Source organism: Drosophila arizonae, chromosome 3, assembly GCF_054131065.1.
Source record: "Drosophila arizonae isolate 15081-1271.41 chromosome 3, UAZ_ARI_1.0, whole genome shotgun sequence".
Classification (NCBI taxonomy): Eukaryota; Metazoa; Arthropoda; class Insecta; order Diptera; family Drosophilidae; genus Drosophila; species Drosophila arizonae.
Genome location: NC_142923.1, coordinates 13,396,557 through 13,416,413, shown reverse-complemented (window position 1 = coordinate 13,416,413; position 19,857 = coordinate 13,396,557). Strand labels below are relative to the sequence as shown.

At 36.2% G+C, this 19,857-nt stretch overlaps 1 protein-coding gene across 1 annotated transcript in view; it reads left to right on the top strand.

Moving 5' to 3' along the window:
* Positions 1-1,443: 1,443 nt before the first annotated feature.
* Tmtc1 (Transmembrane O-mannosyltransferase targeting cadherins 1) overlaps positions 1,444-19,857 on the top strand; it is a 57,356-nt gene continuing 38,942 nt past the window's right edge. Inside the window, exons 1-2 of the mRNA XM_089463588.1 lie at positions 1,444-2,071; positions 11,491-11,859. Coding sequence (XP_089319714.1) covers positions 11,783-11,859 — 77 coding nt within the window. The 5' untranslated portion in view covers positions 1,444-2,071; positions 11,491-11,782. The remainder of the gene's footprint in view (positions 2,072-11,490; positions 11,860-19,857) is intronic.

The following is a 19,857-nucleotide window of genomic DNA, read 5'->3' as shown; positions in this document are numbered from 1 at the left end:
CAAGCTTTTAGCGCTGCATACAAATCAACCCCGAATAAAAAATAAAATAAAAAACAAAGCAAATCAGTGGGAAAGAGAGAGGGCGAGAGAGAAGAGTAAGGGATATAAAATCCCATTCACAATAATTTGCTGAACTTCATAAGAAGCAAAAGTATTGGAGGGGATAAGCAGCTTTCCCACTCAGCAATCTGTTGCATTATGACTGCGCCAAAGTTCGCTCATCTGAGAGATAACAGTAATCAACCGGAACAGGTGAACAGCTGAACAGAGCAAATTACACTGATGCAGTGCATCAAGTTAATGGATGGCCGCTTCGAGTGAATTATGAACTGCGACTTGTTTTGATTTCTCACACAACTCTTTACGCTTTCAACAAGACCCAAGCAAAACTCAATTAATCCAATTGAGTTCAATTTAGCTGCGCTATTATCTCGGACAATGCTTCCATAATTGAAAGAGTTGCGGTCCTTCCGCGAGAAGAAACAATATATAAACTATTTGAACGGAATTTTAAAAAAGATCAGACTAGCACTATGATATCTATAATTATGAATCCGCACAAATCAAATCATATGCGGTTTTAAAAGCTATTAGACTGCTTACTTCTCTCCATATACATATATAGAAGTATTTTAAAGCATACTGACTAACGGAAGATACATAACTTATTTAAATTAAGAAATATATTATTTTCACATATTTAAATTAAAAGAATTTTTATAATATATTCAGGTAATCTAATTAGTTAATCTTAATCCGCTCGGCTTCTGCTTCGGCTACCTACAGCTTCATTCCTGTTAAATAGCAGCTACGTTCGCTCTGTTAGTAACAACAGCGGACGATGACTGTAAACTAACAGAATTATAGCAAGAGGGGTGAGCTTTAACAGCAAATTAGACCCTTAACATAACAGCGGATAATATTTAACAGCGCAGCTTGCACAGCAATTAGATCTTGTTTACATACCCAAAAAACTACTTGCACTTAATAAACAATAGATGGTTCATTGACTCATTAAATGTTCAACAAAATCTAAATTTTTTTATTATTTATATTATTTATTTCAAATTTCTAAATTTATTTAAACATTTCCCCATGTTTACCCCTGCAACACATTATATAGCCAAAAACAATACCAAACTGTTGCTCCTCTTAACAGTGCCGTATGTATATTCACCTCGATAACAGCGAGAGAGACAGAGAGAGAGCAGACGCTTGCGCATCAGCAGCCGAGCCGCTGTTACAGCGAGTGGGTGAGAGGCGCCACAGACTCTCTCTCTCTCTCGCGCTCTCTGCTTATTGGCGGTTGTTGTGGACAGCGCTGAGGCCGACGCACTTCGGCTACTCGTTACAGCTGTCGCGGCCGCTATTTATGCTCTCGTCGGCCGCCGCTGCCCCCCGTTCAACTAATGCTGGTACTGCTGCTGTTGGCGCTGCCGCTGCTGAGCCGCACTCAGTCTGCTTGTTACATTTGAATCGCATGGTGGACTCGGTCGGCTTCGTGTCTCGTGTCCGGCCCGGCAAGCTGAGATTTTCAAAAATACGAGTTTAATGCACGTGTGTGCCGAATACAACACAAACACAAACGCAAACACACGCACACAAACACAAACACCCGCCCGCCCTCTCACAAACGCCACATTCCATTTGCCATTTGGCGCTGCAATGTCCAAGTCGACGTCGTGTTGAAAGCGTCCAATGTAAATATGTGCGCACATGCAGCCACATAAATTAAATGCATTTAAATCCGCAAAAGATTCAAACTAAAGTCAAAATACAACAATAATTACGGCATAACATTCGCAGCACACACACACACATGCACACACACGTACAGTGCGCTATTACAGGGGAAATGTGCTGCGGCGACATCTGTTGGACGACGTGTGTGTGAATTCCAATTTCCGCTCGAAACGCAGATTTTAAGCAAGCTTTATCCGGTTTCTTTTTTTCTCTCCCTCTGTTCCTCTGTTTTGTTTTGCTCTGTTTTTGGGGCTTGCATTCGTAATAAAGTTGTTTCTTTTGCGAAAATCCCAAACAATTTGCGGTTATTTTTGAAAAGTTGAATAAGGTAAGTGAAATTGAGTTGTTTGCAGTTATTATGAATAAATGAATAAATAATAAATATAGCTTCGAAGAAGTGCGCCATAAAAATATGAACTTTTGTTTAGATTTAAAAAAAAAATTTTTTTAATTTTATACAAAAAATAAAAAATTAATAAAAAATAAAATGCAATGTTAATATTTTTTTAATTCTATCAGAGAATATATTTTTGTATATTATAATGTTTTTTTCTATAATATTCGAATGATATATAAATTAGTTTTACCTATCATTTATTTGTAAAAATGAATTTGAAGTTAATATATCTGCATAACAATTTTATTTTATTATTATTTACAATTTAATAATTGTAAATAATAATTAATAATTAATAATTAATTGAAAATCAATATTTCTAATTTGTCACTTAGCTTGACAAAACAAAGTAAATCCTTTGTGAATATTTAATAAATTAATTCCTTATGTTCAACTTGTTAAACTGCCAATTAGGCAGTAAATAGCCTGTTTAAATAATATAATAAAAAAAAATAAATAAATAAAAAACAAATAAAAAAAAAAAATTAATTAATTGAGGACATTAAATCGTAGCCTACTTATCGGCGCGTAGATTACATGACATCTTCCGCAATTAAGGATTTATATTCAATGCCAACTCAGCATCATGTTTTCGTTCTGAAATGGAAACTAAACTCGATTATTTATCGCTGCCATAAACTAACAAAAATTTCAATTTCCTTTTCAAAACATCTATACAAATGGCCATTGAAATGAAAAGCTAAGCCCTGTGCAGCTTATAAGATAAACAACGCCAGATACAATATTAAAATGGAAACTTTAACCTTGGCAGCAGCCGAGCGCTGACCAACGGCATCTGGATGGCTGGATGCGGCATGCGGCATGTGGTGTGGGGCATGTGGTGTGGCGCATATGGCATGCAACCACATCAAGGCCACAGCCGTCAATGTACAAACAGTGGCCCAGTCTTTTATGGCATGTAGTGGTACGCCCAGTGTTTGTTATTTGTTATTTTTACTGTACACATGACAATAACGCCGCCGGCTGCCAGCAGAGCTGCTGCAGCAATGCAGCAAGCGGCATGCAGCATTCGGTATGCGGCATACAGCATGGGACCCAAGCCTTGCATCAAGTGCAATAGTTTCGAGTGGACCCAGGCAACTTTTTCCATTATGAATGGTGCGGTTGCGCTTTTGCCCCATTCATTATTTACGAGTTTCGAGTGCAAACTTGTTTCGCCAGCAAACAAGTGCCGGCCAGAGAATTAGAACCGTCGCTCGGCCGCTTAAAAAGAACGAAAGCCGCTATGAGACGCCACTTGAAAGCTGCTCAGCTGTTGAGCTGCTTCTCAGCCAACTGGCAGCTGGCAGCTGGCAACTGCCGACTGCAGCTCTGCAGCTCTGCAGCTAAGTGCTAAACTTTTCCGCCATAAACCAAGACAAAGCCAAACGCCCACATTGAACTGAATGTTGAGCAGAAAAAATAGAGATACGGCCAGTAAGCCAGCGACAGCAGGCTGCAATCAAATGCCCAATACTCGCTCAATAATAATGAGAGTTTTTATTGAAAGGATTGAAGGAGATAATCCTTCCTCAAAATAAATCAAATTCATTCGTAATTCAGAATTAAATTGAAATACTAAACAGAAGTTCACCAGATTATCAGCAGAGCTGTTAGATCTGCAGTATTTGCTAAATATTTCCTAAACAAATTTTTAAATATATTTAGAATGGATTTATTGTAAATCCAGGTAGTTATAATCATCTAATATACACACTTTGATAATGGTTTTTATTATGAATAATGAAATGAATAATAAAATGCTTATAGCCACACTAAGGTTTAATAAATCCCTTCCAAATATACATCAATAAATATCTAATAGTACAGTGTCTGTTGAAGCTTAGAGTGGTCAACATAAATACGCTCTGATCATTGCTTTGACTATCCTCTACGCATAATATACTACACTTTACATCACAATATGCAACTATGATTTTAAAACTAGAAGCTCGACATCATTATCGGCTGGTATAATGACTAATTTAGTCAGGGATTTTAGCCTGAAAACTTCGTAACTAATAATTTATAACATCGTCATATATGAGAACTAAATACCCAACTCTCTATGCTCAGAGTTCTCTCTCGTTTAACAAACCCCATATACTCTCTCTTCAGCTTTTCGTATGCCATTATTATAACTTACTAAACAAATCTAGAATCTGCTGTGCTAAAGCTGTGCGTACTGTTGTTATGTTTCTACGCGCTGTTGTTGTTGTTGTTTTTATTGTTTTCGTGTGTTTTGGTGAATTATGTATTGATAAAATGCTTTCAAAGTTTTCAGGCTTGAAACGAACGAGCGCATTTATGCGTGTGCATAATTTTCAAAATCACTTGTGAAACAAAGTCGCAAGTTTTTCGGCACACACACACACCCACACACACTCACACACATCAGAGTTTAGGCTGTTGAAGGAAGCGAGCGCCAGTCGCCCCGCCGCTACGTTCGCCGTCTCCTGCACCATCAAGACACAACTTCTCGTGCATGCAGCACATTCTCTGACATTGATAAATGATTTTCCTTCACCCCACAGAAAGTTTGGGGCACAAGAAAAGCGAAACAGTCGCTGCATACCAGGCTGGGGCTCGTCTACCCGGATGCATTCATGGCTAGAAAATTGTTGTTGTTCACTAAACCGTGAACTCTGTAGCTCAGTGTAAATTTGCCTAGCCGACTGAAATTATCAGCAGCACACTCAACGCCTGCGACAGACGACCAAAAAAAAAAAAAAACAAGACTGTGAAAATCATAAATAAAATATAGATACAGCCAGCCCAGCCCAGTGCAGCTGCCCCAAATGTAATTATACTCGTTGCAAGCGAGAAAAAAAAGAGAGAGGAGAAAATAAAATATAAAACGGAAAGGAAAATAGCAGAGCGAGTGTGGAAGATGCTTCAACACAATTCATTCAGTTAAAAGTCGTTGGGCAACTAAGTTCGTCCAGGCGAATGCAAATGAAAAACCGCAACGCATGCTCAAGCCGACTTTTCCACAGTCGCCAAGTTTCGAGTTTTCCTCTAGGCCAACATGTAATTAGAGCGCGCACTTGCCAAAAATGTTGTGGGCGCAGCGCTTTGAAGTGCACACACATATATATAAATGTATATATATTTATATGTATGGGTGGTGTGCATACTGCTGTGGGAGACTGTGCAACAGTCGGGCAGGCAGTCAGCAGCTGGCCGGACCGCAAAAGTTCAAGTTTGCTCAACTCCAGGGCGAAGGCGGAGGCGGAGGCGGAGGCTGCTTGTCTGCAGCTGAGTCCTTGGAGTGGCTCTTGCCTGCCACAGGACGAACTTGTCGCTGTGTGTGTGTAAATTGGTCGAATGTGCCGTTATGTGTCGATGTGTTGACATCCAAGCGCACAAAAACTGCAGAACTTTTGTTGATGTCGTTGGCGCAGCATAAAGCTCATACCACTAGCCCCCACACCACGCCCACATTGCAGCAGCCAGCAACCAAGTGCGGTCACAGCACAGACCGTAAGAAAGTTATGCAATTGGTCTCTACGCCATTCTCAGATATTTTTTCAAAACTTATCCACAAACAATCCCAGCGAAACATGATAGCGGATTAAATTCCCAACTTCCATTCGAGGCAGTCACAAAAATTGTTTGCCAAGCCAATTATTAATTCTATCTAATGAATGCGCTCCGCTCGAGCACTGAGAGCCAGCTGCCAAAGCTATGACAAGTCTAATCAAGTGTCATTGGATGCGGATTGTGCTATTCAATTGCAGTTTAATGAGCTTTTTATTATGATTTTAGCTTAAACGAATGGAGTTTTGGACTTTTTTTTTTATATTATGATAATCGAGCTGAGATAGAGTTTCAACTGTCATAGGACAAAATAAAGATTTGGAATTGCACTTTAAATTTACAATCGAGTCTCTATAATTTGTACCCCACTAAATTGAAAATCGCGATAAATAGAAAAAAAATCATATCCCCTTGAAAAAAATGCATTCTCGATAATTCTTGATAATTTGCATTTCTGTATAGATCGAAAAAAAAAAAAAATAAACTGATTATCAATTCAAATAAATATATGCTGATTTACTTCTTAAATTCGTATACGCAAATTCTAGCTAAAAATATATGTATATCAAATACCAAATTCAATAAAGCTTAAGGGCTTTCACGAAACCCAAAAGAGCAGCAAAGCAGCTTTTCTTGGCTGTCTTAATCTGAATATATATTTCACTCAAATTGGTTAATTGCATCAGTTGTTAAGCTCCACAGGTTATTGCCTCTAAAATGCAATTACACGCCTCACGAAAGTCTACAAACAATATTTCTTAAAATTAACAACATTTCCACTTAATAGAATAAAAGACTCAACTCGAACGTGCAATTGCGCAAAGAGTTGAGCTTCAATTAAAAGAGCAATTTGTCAGTAAAGTTGATTTCTGATATTCAAAGCGAGAAAATGTTGCTCGAAATTGAAAAATGATAATTATTATTTATGAGTGCGGCGAGTGCATTATATAGAGACGAGCTCTTAAATAAACGTAAAACATTTAACGCGAGCCTTTGTTGATGCCTCAACTCGACTCGACTCGACTCGACTCGACTCATACGCTTCATTTGTGTGGCATAAATAAAGCCAACCCCCTTCGGTCCGCCGCCACTGGAACACAGTGTCCATTCACGGGCTCTATTGTGAGTTTTTTCATTATTTTGTACATGTTTTGTTTTTTTTTTTTTTTTTTTTGTCTTTTTTGGTATTTTTTTTTTCCATTCAAATAAGTAATGAAGTTCTCTCGCTCTCCGCTCTGCTCGGCCTGTCTGTTCGTATGCGTGAGATCGATGTTGCTTTGTTGTTGCTTTTATTGGATTTTATATTTTTATCGATGCACGTTAAATTTTATTGCAATTGTTATGCGCGCATCTTTGCTGCAGCGGGCGTTTTTATATTTAATAAATTTAAATCACTTTATATGCGAGTTTTATGTGCGTTAATAATGCGCCACACATCAGGCGAGGCGGGTGGTGGGTGGCGAGGTGGCGAGGGGGCGCGGTCGGAAATGCGTTTTAACTTTTTCGCCATTCACAATGAACCAAAATGGCGCTAGAGGAAATGCGTTGAATTTATTTGATTCTGGCTTATATCAACTAACAAACTTTATGGCCACGTTAATGGTGTGCCGAAAATTTTAAGTATATCTCTTATTTTTTGCTAAAGCGATAATATTTTGGTGTCGGTCAAACGTTATTGCAGCATTTGAAATTTTGGTAAATTTCCAATTAAAAAACATCTAAGCAATTCGAGTTGCTTTCCAAAGCTACACAGGCATCGTTCATATTTTTCGTTTAAGCCACAATTTATTTAAATAAGCCCACAAATACATAGCAACGATATTTTTTCAATGCTTATATGAAATACATTTTTGTTGTTATCTGGGCTAGCCAACAACATTTTGCACTCAAAGCCTCCAGGCTTCGCCTGAATTTTTGATTTATATTGCCAAGAAGAATCTCATTTAAAAATACGTTTGCTTCTTAGCTTGCAGCATAATGAAAAATACGCATGTTGTTGTTGCTTTTGCGGCAAGAGAAAATACGAAAATATATTTAAATTTGTCCATCCAGATTCAATATATTTATATATATTTCCGTTTTTCCACATTTATTAAAAGATATATTTTAAAAATAAGTAAAAATAAATCCATGCTCAACAGAAATACATGTGCATACAAATCATAGAAGAAACAGCACATAAAAAAATTTATTGAAAAGCATTAAGAATTTAACTGCGAAGCATCGACTGGAAGCTGATACCACAATTAAGAGACCTCAGCTCGGGTGCCCGATTAGGAGAGCTGCTGCAGAGCTCTTCTCCATTCGATGGTTCTTTTTTGTGTATTACATACACAGCCACCCACAGATAAGCAAGAGCTCTGCTTACTGCGCTCTTTACGTGCGCTTGATACACTTTTTCCAGATGCACAGTAATTTTTCAGTGTGCGATTATGACATTTACATATAATTGCAAGTTTTCTAAGCAGAAAATATACGTTTAAAAAAGTTTCGTTCGATGTATATTGAAGGTTATAGATATTCAAAGTCAAAAAATTTAAGAAGACAAAAATTCATTGTAGAAACCCGAACAGCTAAGAAGCAGTTTTTATTTTAAAAAGTAATATTATAAAATAAATGATATGTAATATATGTATTAAAAATATATATATTATAATTATTTATTTATTTATTTTATTTTTTTTTTTTCTTTCTATTACTTAAGAAGTGTTTGATAGAATCTCTTTATTTGAATCTATGCATTTCACTCATAATATTTTTTTTAAACCCGTCCACTAACATCTAAACCGTTCGGTACCTTTTTTTGCTTTCTTTACAATCAATCATAAATGTAATAATTTTTAAAAATAATAATGCACCATCACTCACAATTTTAGGCAATTATACTTTTACACGATTTAATCGCTCCATCATGAACCATGTGAATATTTCTTTAATATTAAAAGCTCTCTCCTCTACCAGCTATTACAATATCATTTAATATTTTTCTAATTGGCAGCTCGGTCTCACTTACGCTTTTCGCTCAACGCAACACAAAAGTAAAAACCGTGTGCCATATCCTCCATAGAATTCCGCGTAAATTGCAATTGTAATTGTCTAGCTGAGTGCTGTGTTGATATTCCAGTATTCTATGCAATATTTCATTTTCAGAAATAATGATGCTAAAAATGAAAATAATAGGTACATATTGATGAAATTTAATATGATGAGAAAAGCTCAATTTGCGCAATGTCAGCGCTGTAGAAAAGCGAACCAGCGAGCAAGCGAAAAAGCAACAAAAACAACAACAGCAGCAACAACAGCAATATTCAAATACAACAACAGCAACAACAATGAACAAGTGAAAACATTTTTGTTATTTCGCCTCAAATTTCCAATTAAACAAAAATTCTAATTTATTTTTCGTTCCACTTTACCGTTTTTGCTGCTATTTGCGCACCCACCACTTCAACTAGCTGTTCCATGAATGTGTGTGTGTGTATGGGTGTGTGTATACCATATCTAATACGCTTTTGTAGTAAATTATGTGAGGTAATAATTTTGTGGGCAGCAGCTATTCGATTTCCACTAAGTAATGTGTTGCATAAATTCCTCGCCATCAAAATCCGCAAAGTATTGCCGAGTGGTGTATAGTAGTATATGCGAGATGTACTCAAAAAGTATGTTATCATACAGGAATAACTGAATATCAAAATAGTCCCCATTCGACATTCTGGACTTTGTTTTTCCAATCTCTTCTGCCTTATCTCCCGCTGCATCATTCAACAACTCAATCATCTCGCTTTAGAACCTTTTCAGGCGCTGCTTTCGGCTCACATTCATTAATATGTATTACATTAATTTATTTTGTGCACAACTTTTTGTAATATACAGGGTATCTTGCAGTTGCAACTCACAATTTAATGCAACTCGTATTTGTTCAATGTAACACAAATATATTGCATTTTTGTTTACCATTTTGTTGTTAATATGGATTTATACATATTTTTGTTTGATTTGTTTGGTAATGCCATTGATAATAGTTAAACCTCTTTAAAGCTGATGGAGAATTTTTAAAAATTTAGGTTTTATTTCAGATCAATTGAAATTTTTGTTTGTCCTTTTCCCTAGAACGTGTTTGTTTGGTCTTCTATGCGCTTAATTGAAATTGCAGATAATTAGTGAAAAGTTTTCGGCTAATTTGACCAACAAAGCGAGTGTGCTATACATATACATATGTATGTGTGTGTCTATCTGCATCTGTATGTATGTGTCTATCTGCATCTATTGGCTGTCGATTGTGCGCTGCAATGTTTTTATTCGGCTTTTGTCACAATGTCAACCGCCAAAATGCGTGCGCCTGACGGTCGCTAGGCCAAATGGCAGCGCATTTGTATTTGTATCTATAGCCGTATGTATGTGTGCGTGTGTGCGCGTGTGCGCTGTATCTATTATGTGAAAATGCGCATGTGGCCTGTGGTGGCATATAAATGTCATATTCAATAATACAACAGACACAAGCGCACACATTTTAAAATCGACTTGTATTCACGCACTGCACATACACACACACACGCAGACACACACACACACCCACATTAGTAGGCTAAAAGCCCAAGAGTTAGGCGCTTGTCACGCACATTTATCACCCCGCCTAACAGCCTAACCCACAGCAAATTTCTATGCGCATTTTTCTATTATTTATCATTTGAACTTCTGGGTGGAGGGGCGCGGGGGGCAATGCGTTGACAGCTGCCATTGATTTCATTTGGAGACGTTGAAAATTAGCCACGTTTCCGTTTTTATATTTGCATGCTGCATAAAAATAATACAGTTCGTTCATATGCTATGGTATATATGTACACATAAATAATACATTTGTATGGCATACAAATTGCGCATACGCCGCATGGGACGCCCAGAGCGGAGCAACTGTGAGGCAAATTGTGTGGCGTGCTCCAGAGTTATCAGAAAGTGTGAGCTTAAGGCTAAATAAATGTAATTTGAACAAGGCAGTTCACTGAATATGGATGCGCCAGTTATGCAGATAGATAGCGCCTGAGTTTGGCTATGAAGTGATCGAAGCGGATTGTAAATCTGATTCCAAATCAATTTTAATTTCAATCAAAATCAAATTTAATTCCCAATTCATCGGAAATACACGAATATGTTAAGACAATTTGTATACCTATATATTAACAAATTTTGATAATAAATAAAAAATCAAATAAAATAAAATAAAAATTCCTGAAATGAATATATCGATATGTAAATACAAAATATATCAAAACTGAAAATACTATAAAAAAATAAAAATTAAATTAAAAAAAAATAATATATAAAGTAAATAAAAAAATTTTTTAAAATATTATGTATATTTATATATTTAATACAATTCTTATTTCAAAGACTTAACTGAATTTTTTCTGCATCTGAAAAAGTCTGGAAGCCAAACTTTAGTTTAAACAAATAGAAAAATGCAGTATTTTTATTATATTCTATTATATTTATATCATATATTTTATTCTTCTCTGTATTCACATTTTTCGTCTCAAAATATAATCTGAAACATTTAAATATTCTGCTTAATTTAAATCAATTTTCTGAGCTCTGCCAGTCTTCCCAAACGAGCTTTGATACATAAATTTTACAAAAATATATGTTTGAAAAGATTATTAATATTGTGTCACAAAAACATAATACGTAAGGCACTCGAATCGAATTTCACTGCTGAAATGTAAATGAATAAATAAAAGTTGCTTCTTTGTACCTCAATAATAAAAGGCCTGAGAAAGTAATATTAATTGCAAATATTTAATTTTTCTTTTCAGCGCATAAATATTTGATTAAAAGGAGCCTTCACACACACACACACACACACACAAAGGGAGATGAGGGAAATTAAAATACGAAACTATCGAGAATTATATAAAGTGAAATTTAATTAAACCTCAAAAGAATTCGCTTGATTAAAATTGATTTGCTACTTTGTAAAGTGCAGAAACAAAAACAGAATTATATCAAATAAAATTGTATATTTATTTTGCTTGCCTGTAAAATCATAAAGTTTTCATTACCATGTGAAAGCTGAGGGAAAATGTATTAATAAAATCATGTGTAAAAATGCCAACAACAAATTGGACGAAGCCGAAAAGTGAGCAGAGCTGCCCCAACTGCAGTTACAGCAGCCAACAACTAAGGTAAGCCACATCTTACAATTCTCGAACATTTTGAGAGCTCTGTATATGTATATATGTATATATTTTGATACAATTAAATAAAGTGCGACGTGAGAGCCGGCTGTAAATTTAATAAGAGCAAAAAGCTTTTCTACACATTCAAAATATTTGGACAAGTTTTTCAATAATGCAATAAAGTTGCTAACGGCCCCAAGCAGCAGCAGCAGCCGCACGACAAGGACACTGATGATGAAACAAAAATATTGCCCACAATTTGTTAGCAGCCATCGACTTTGGACCCGCCATTTGCGGCTACTTGTTTATCTTCCGGGTATGGCCAGCAGAGAGAGAGAGAGAGAGAGAGAGACAGAAAGAGGGGGGAGTTTTCAATAGACCAAAGCAGCGGACAGTCAGCGCATAAACAAATAATAAAATGTAGAGGGGAGCCCAAAAACGAGAAAGAATAAGAAGCCGCGACCCTGGCAGCGACCTTTGCAGCGCGCTCATTTATCAATGCACAGCACGCAGAAAGCCAAGCGCCGCGGGCTCAAGAACTCCGCCCGCATTGGTACTCTCAATCTCTCTCTCTCACTCTCTCGCTCTGACCAAAAGACAGACAAATCTGACCAAAGGAAAAAACAAATTAAAGTTCCATTCAAGTACTTTAAAGCGACGCCAGCAACAAATCGACTCAATCAACATTGACAAAAACGAAATGCAGCTGAGAGCACAGAAAGAGAGGGAGAAAGAGAGAGAGAGAGAGAGATAAAGAGAGAGAGAGAGAGTGAGAGATACAAACAGAATAAGCGAGGGAGTGAGATAGTGAGAGCAGCAAATTTAGAGAGTTGGAGCAATTTCTACAAGATTTACCTGACCGGCATAAGTAATCAGGCCAACCAATCGAATTCTAAACTGTCGTCCAAAACCGATTTGGACACAATGCTCCAAGACACATCAAACAAAAAAACAAAAATAGAAGAGAAAAATCGAAGCAAAGGCAAAGGCGATTACAAAAATCATCAATCGGCTCAGACGCATTAAAAAAAAAAAAAAAAAAAAAAAAAAAAAAAAAAAAAAATAGAATACATTTGTGACTGTTCCAAAAGTCAATTTCAACTGGGCTTTAGCTTAGAAACTAACTCTTTAAAATCAGCAAAAAATAGATATAAAACTAATATAATAATAAAATCACAATTAATAAAATATACGATATTAAGATATAATACATTATTTAATACATAATAATAGTTAACAACAGTATAGATGAGAAACTAAATTACAACTAAAGCAAAAATTTGTATTTAAAAAAAAAAATAAAAAAAAATAAAAAAAAAATAAACTATTGCTTCAGAGATGAATGAGATATAAAATTAAATTAAAATTGAGTTTTTATACCATTATTAATCATTAATAATAATAAATAATAATAATAGCTATCGATGTTTTTAAACAAGCTCGATGGGGCTCAGCAGATTGGCATATATGGAAGCTTCAAATAAGTAGCAACAGCTAAATAGAAATTCAATTATATTATAATAAATTTCAAGAAATACTTTTAAATGAAACTAATAAACTGACTTCCTAGGATCCTTTAAAGTGCTTCAAACATAACTGAATGATTTTCCGATTGCCGATTGGAATTTTTGGGCTTACACATGCGAAAAGCTGTCATCAATGAAATCGATTAAGTTCGCATGTCGTCGCTGCCCGCTGCCCGCTGCCCGCTGCCCGCTGCCCGCTGCCCTCTGCCCTCTGCTAGGCAGTCGAGGCGGCAGGAGAAGCAACTCATTAAAAAGCATTAAACGGCAGCAGCGGAAGTCGTTGGACTATCAGACGGAGACACGCTTCCGGTTTTCGCTCGACTACTGCCCGGCGTAGATTTACGGGCGAAAGTGCGTAAAAAGCAGCAGCAGCAGCAGCTGTAGTTGCTGGTGATTGTGATTGTGTCCTTGAGTTTTTGTTTTTCACTTTTTTTATTCTTTTGGCTTTTCTTTTTCCCTTGCCAGGTCTTTCCTTCTTCAGTTTTTTCCTTTTTTTTTTTTTTTTAGTACAAAGATTGTCACCGGGCCAATTGCAGGGAACGACAACTTCAAATGATTTATCGCCAGATAGTTGAGTTCAAAAGCGAAACGCAAAGGAGCGAAGGCAACTTTGCAGGGCGCACAAATATTTATTTATAAAATTGTTATCCTTGCCAGCGACGGGGCCAGACTCCTTTAATACTCCCACACAGCCATCCTCTCTCTCTCCCTCTCTCTCTCTCTTTCTTTCTGTATCTGTGTCTTACTTTGTTTTGCTACAGCTTTTGCCGCCATCCGCCGTTCGATAGGGGCGACGCTGCCGCGTGCCTTGCTCATTGCCAGGCATTCGCTCATTTTCAAATCGGATTTTATCAACTGAATGCCATTCTTGTGCAAATATCTTATCTCTCGCTGGCGCACAGGATAATGGCAACTTTTTCTCAGACCCCTCTTCAGCCCTCTCCCACCAACCAACTGCCATCCCCTGCCATTATCTTCAATCTCCACCTCGATTTTGAGTCTGCTCTCCGTCGCCGCTCGCGCCCATTGTTCAAGCTGAGCAGAGCTGAGCTCAGTTCAGCCCCGTCTTGGCGCTCGGTTCATACAGCTTTGTATGGCTTTGGAATTATTTTGAAAGCGGAAATTGATTTTCCTTTTCTTATTGTGCACGACTTTTGTGTTGCGTTGTTGATTTCTTTCTTCCATTGCTTCATTTACCTTTCCAGCAAACCCTCCATTTATTTATTTCATCTACCAACTGGTTTTACATACACATAAATTGGAGTAGATATTTATAGAGATTTTTTTGTTGCATATATGAATAAACAATTGCCTTACAATATGAGCGCGAAATAAGTTCCAGCATCTTTATAAATAGTTCTATTGAAAATTAAAACAAAGATTAAACATAATAAAATTAAACATTTTTTTATATTTTTGTATTAAATAATTTTAACTAATTTGCATTCAAGTAATCACATCAAAAGTTCAAAATTTGTTAACATTGTAATTTTTGATTTTTATTTTTTTAGGGACATTTTAGAATTTTTTTTTTTTTTTTTTTTTTTGTAATTTAAACAATCATTTGAAATGTTGTATTCAACAAAAAAGAATAAATATAATATCTATCGATTTCGCTTGATAAAAATAGTTTTTTATTTAAAAAGTGAATCTAAATTTTCTCAATAATTTTGAAAGATATATTTTTATTGCTCCCGCACAGCGCATTCCATTCTAGCTTTAACTTAAACTGAAAGCTCTCATGTGTTGCTTGATCTGACCCACTTTATGCACATTCATTTTGGCTGTTTCCGGTCGCTAGAGCTCCTGAGCCTGCTCGGCCTTACCTTTCTCCGCGCCACCTCTGCCCGCTGCGCTGTTCACTCGCATCTGACATTATGAATGATCAGCATAAATTTCGCGCACGCTGCCGAGTTGCAGCTGCCGCGGCGACGACTGCGTGTAAGCGAAAAAAAAAGAGAAAAGACAAACGCGCGAGCTATGTAGATAACTAGGAGCAGCAACTGAGGGACGGCTCAGAAATTCATTTCATTTAATTTCCTTTGTACGTGAGTGAAATTTTTCCATGCAATTCTGTCCAATATTTCTTTCAGTTTGAGCCAAGCCAAATAGCCAAGTAGCCAGCACTCGATGCACTGAGCCAAGAAAACAAAGTCTAAGCGATTTAAACAAATAATTGCAAGTGAAACATTGTAAGCTGTAAAAATACATATCGTATTAAAACTAAATAGTTGTTAACATTGTAGAGAAAGTCCAAATTTGAACCAAAGAGGCACCTTATATATGTGGGTTATATTCCATATGAATCTGGAAATAAGATTTAAAATTAGCTGTGTTTAAGCTTTCATTGGATTGCGTAAAGCTTATAAAATTAATAGAAAACCCTTAAACCATACAAAATAAACCTAATATGTGGCTCCACACACTCTACATATCCCTTTGTTGTTAACCCGTTCCAGCTCACATATCAAAAAAGAAAAACCCTTAGCAAATTGTGGTGCCAGTTGAATGCGCCTTGTCGAATAATTCAGCAACAAACTGGCTGAATGGAGACATAGAGCAAATGCCAGAAACTAAATTCAGTTTACATAATATAGCTCATAAAATATATTTTACCCTCGACCTCTTGGCCCCCTTTGCCCCTTGGTCCCTCGGCCAGCCCCTGGCATAAAACTAGGCCACACTTCAATGCGCCTTGAAGCACAATTTAAGCATAAACAATAAGGAAAAGCGACGAACTTGAAGGAAATAAAAGTTGAAACTCGAAACATTTACATATGAAACGAAACCGCCCACTCGACACGAACAGCCAAAAATTGTGGCTAAACATTTTGGTTTGCTGCCTGGGAGATTGTATGGATGGATGGATGGAGGGAGGGGGGAAGCGGCAACGGGCCACAGAGACAGCAGACTAAACAGCACTAAATTAATTCTGCACAATTTGCATTAAAATATGCAAATAAAAAAGTGAAAGAAGCAAAGGAAAAAAGCCAAGGAAACCCCACACGACGCTAACAAAGAAGGCAACGTTTAAGTCAAAACTAAGCCCGCAGATAGAGACGAGCACAGAGACAACGACAGCACGGGGAGAGAGAGAAAGAGAGAGAGAGAGAGAGGCGGAGAGAGTGGGGGACATATTCCCAGCCGTAAGCGCTAAGCATATGTGTGGCTGAGTGCCTGCCAGACAATGAATGGGGTCCTGGAGCCTTTTAAATTTCAAGTGTGCCGTTATGGCTTTAACATGAAGGGAAGAGGAGGAAAACAGGATCCCCCGCCAGCCAGGCAGTAGCTCAGTTCGACTATCGGGTCTGGTTAGCTGGCGTTTCGATTATGAAAGTGCTGCCCCAGCCCATTGCATGTGCAACAACAACAACAACTGCGAGGTGGGAAAGGAGAACTTCACATCGGAGAATATTATGCCCAGGGGCAACAGCAGGAATTCAGCTGGCTGCAAATTTGATTGTTCTTGAAGCAGACGCGACTGCGAAGCAAACGTAGCTGCAGCACCAACCACACAGCGGGCCTGGCTGGCGTCGGCATCCAATGAAGCATGAAACTTTAGCGCACTTGCAACAGTTATATATATATTTGTATATACATATACATATATATGATACTCTCAGATATGGGGTATATGAGTTTTATACTCGATTGAATTGATAGGCAAAGGGAACTCTTTGAGTTATGGCGGAAGTAAAGAATTTTTTAAAGCTATCATTCAAGCTCATTACATGAGTAAATAAAATAAGCTGACTGAAAAATTATCATATACTCTGGTTTCGATGCTGAAATTTTTATTCTAGTCATTTCTATTTTTCAAAGAAATGTCCACCTCGAACCAAAATCAATCGATTTTTACACGGTTTCTTCAACCCTGTCTTTAGTTATATAAAGTCTATCATCTATCTATTTCATTTACTTCCATATATACAATCCACATAATTCGTATTCTAGAGTATCTCATCTTCCGTTTGCCACATTGCTTTTCGCTTTCTTATATTTTGCTTTTTTTTTGCAATTTCTTCACTTGCGTTTCCTGTTCGTTTTTTTCTAGCGCTCAGTGTGCAAAAATATGTTAGCTGCGACTTTAGTAATCTGCTTCGTCTGGTATAGTGCGTGGGTGTTGAAGTGGGTGAAGCTTATGTGAGTGTGTCTGCGAGTGTGTGTGTATGCGCGTATAACTATGTATACTCTAACACACACAGCTAAGTGGCAATGCAGAAAAATGCGTGTATATTGCACTGTGAAGTGGTTGAGGATAAAGAATAAGATATAAAGCGAATATCTGCTATCACAGATCCCAATAAATACTCTTGCTGAAAAATTTTAGTATTTTAGTATTGGAAAAAAAAATTTATAAATAAAATATATTATATATAAAAAATTAATTTATAGATATTATAGATGTATAGATAATAATAATATTAAATATAATATATAAATATGAATAGGGAAGTGAATAATGTATACTTTTATTTAACGAAAATACAACATGTAATATGATATTTTTTTTGAAAAGTGACAACCCTAACAAGTGTATTCAAAGGCAAGTAGAAGCGTTTCATTCCTGCACCGACCTACGCGCTAAATGTGCATTTTCAGTTAGTTTCCGGAAACGGGCTAACACTAAGATATGTGCACTTGCCAAACTAAGCAACTGAACTTTACAATTTATGAAAAAAATGTAGGTAAATGGAAATCGAGCAAGAAAGTTTCAATTGAAATGCAAAATCAACTCAGAGATCATGGATAAGTCGTAAAAGTTAAATGCAAGCTACAAAACGAAATTGCTTTTAGAATTCAGATTATGAGGATAAGAAAATTGTAAATAATTTATGAAAAGACGTGTACTAAATTAAGTATAATAAAACATAATAACATATAAAGTCAATCATAAATGAAAAAATCTTTAAGCGAAAATTAATTAACGTTTCATAATAAACTACAGCTTACTAAATTGAGCTTTGTATATAAAATAATTTCGTTGCTCCAGATGTCTATTTCTCATAAGCCTTCTTCCCACTACCAAACCCCAAAAGCATTAGGCTGAGCATATGTTTTCATAGAATGGTGCCATAACAATTGTAATGCCATAAAAGCAGCAAGACCCTATGCACTTTGTGGGGCCTTTAATAACATTCGTGTCCACTGCCTAGAGTAAATCTATTGGCCAGAATGCGAAGGCAATGCACCCATTAGGCCAACCGGTAAATGAGCATTGAAACAATTCATAAAACTACCCAAAAAGCCTATTTTATTCGCAAGAGCCACGCGTTGGACTATGTATATGGAACCACTCCCCTACCCTTTGGCCACTTAGAGGCGCACTTTAAGGCCAGAACCGATGTCGGCTCCAAAAAATAATGGGCGGCGCTGTTTGGTTGGCCAATAGTGAAAACGTGTTTACGCTTTTATTATGTAAAAGAAGTCGGCCTGGCCAGCGCGGCAGCCATAAAAGCCAGGCAATTTCAGCTGCAGCCAACTCCAGCTACAACTGCCTCTACAACTCCTGTCTCAACTCCTGCTACACACTCCACAGCAAAACACACACAAATCTGCGCCGGACACTCACATACGCCGTAATATGCAAAGTAATTGTGCGCATTAAATGTTTTGTGGTGCTCCGTTTAGCTGTGCGCTGTTTTATAATATCTATAGCTATAATGCCTGGTAAGAGCATTAAGAACTATATGAGCATATCATTGAGTACAACACTAAAGCCACTCTTTATGCTTGATATGACGCGATAAAAGCTGCGGAATGCCCATTACTTTTTTAGAATTAATCACAGGCTTAAGCAATAGCAACGAACTATGGAATAAAACGTATAATTTGTTACGAAAAATGTGTTTTATTTAGAAAAAAAAAATTGACAAATAATGCTTCTAAATAATAATAAAAAAAAAAAAATAAATAAATAAATAAAAAAATAAAATTTAAAAAATAAAAATAAACAAATAAATATTTCAAAAAATGTATAGTTGAATATATAATAAAAATAATAATAATAAATTACAAAAATATAATAAGAACAAATTTTTATCAAATAAAAACATTTTTTTTTTAAATAAGCAAGTATAGGAAAATTAAGAACAAATTTAATAATATAATAAATAAATATTCAAATTTCATCTATACAGTTTAGTTATTTAATAATAATAATAATAATAATAATAATAATAATAATAATAGTAATAATAATAATAATAATAATAATAATAATAATAATAATAATAATAATAATAATAACAAAATAATACAAATTTTTTAAAATAATATTAAAATTTCTCTAAACTTAATGAACTTCTTTCAAGCCAATGCGTCCGTTACAGAGTATTACTCACTGGATAAAGTCTCTTTTTTTCTGAGTGTTTCACGGGCCTGCAATTTGTTATGAGCTCTTTAGGCTTGCGTTTTTTTCATAATTTGCCAAACAAGAAACAATTAAGAAAAACAGAAAAAATGAGCCACGTATCAT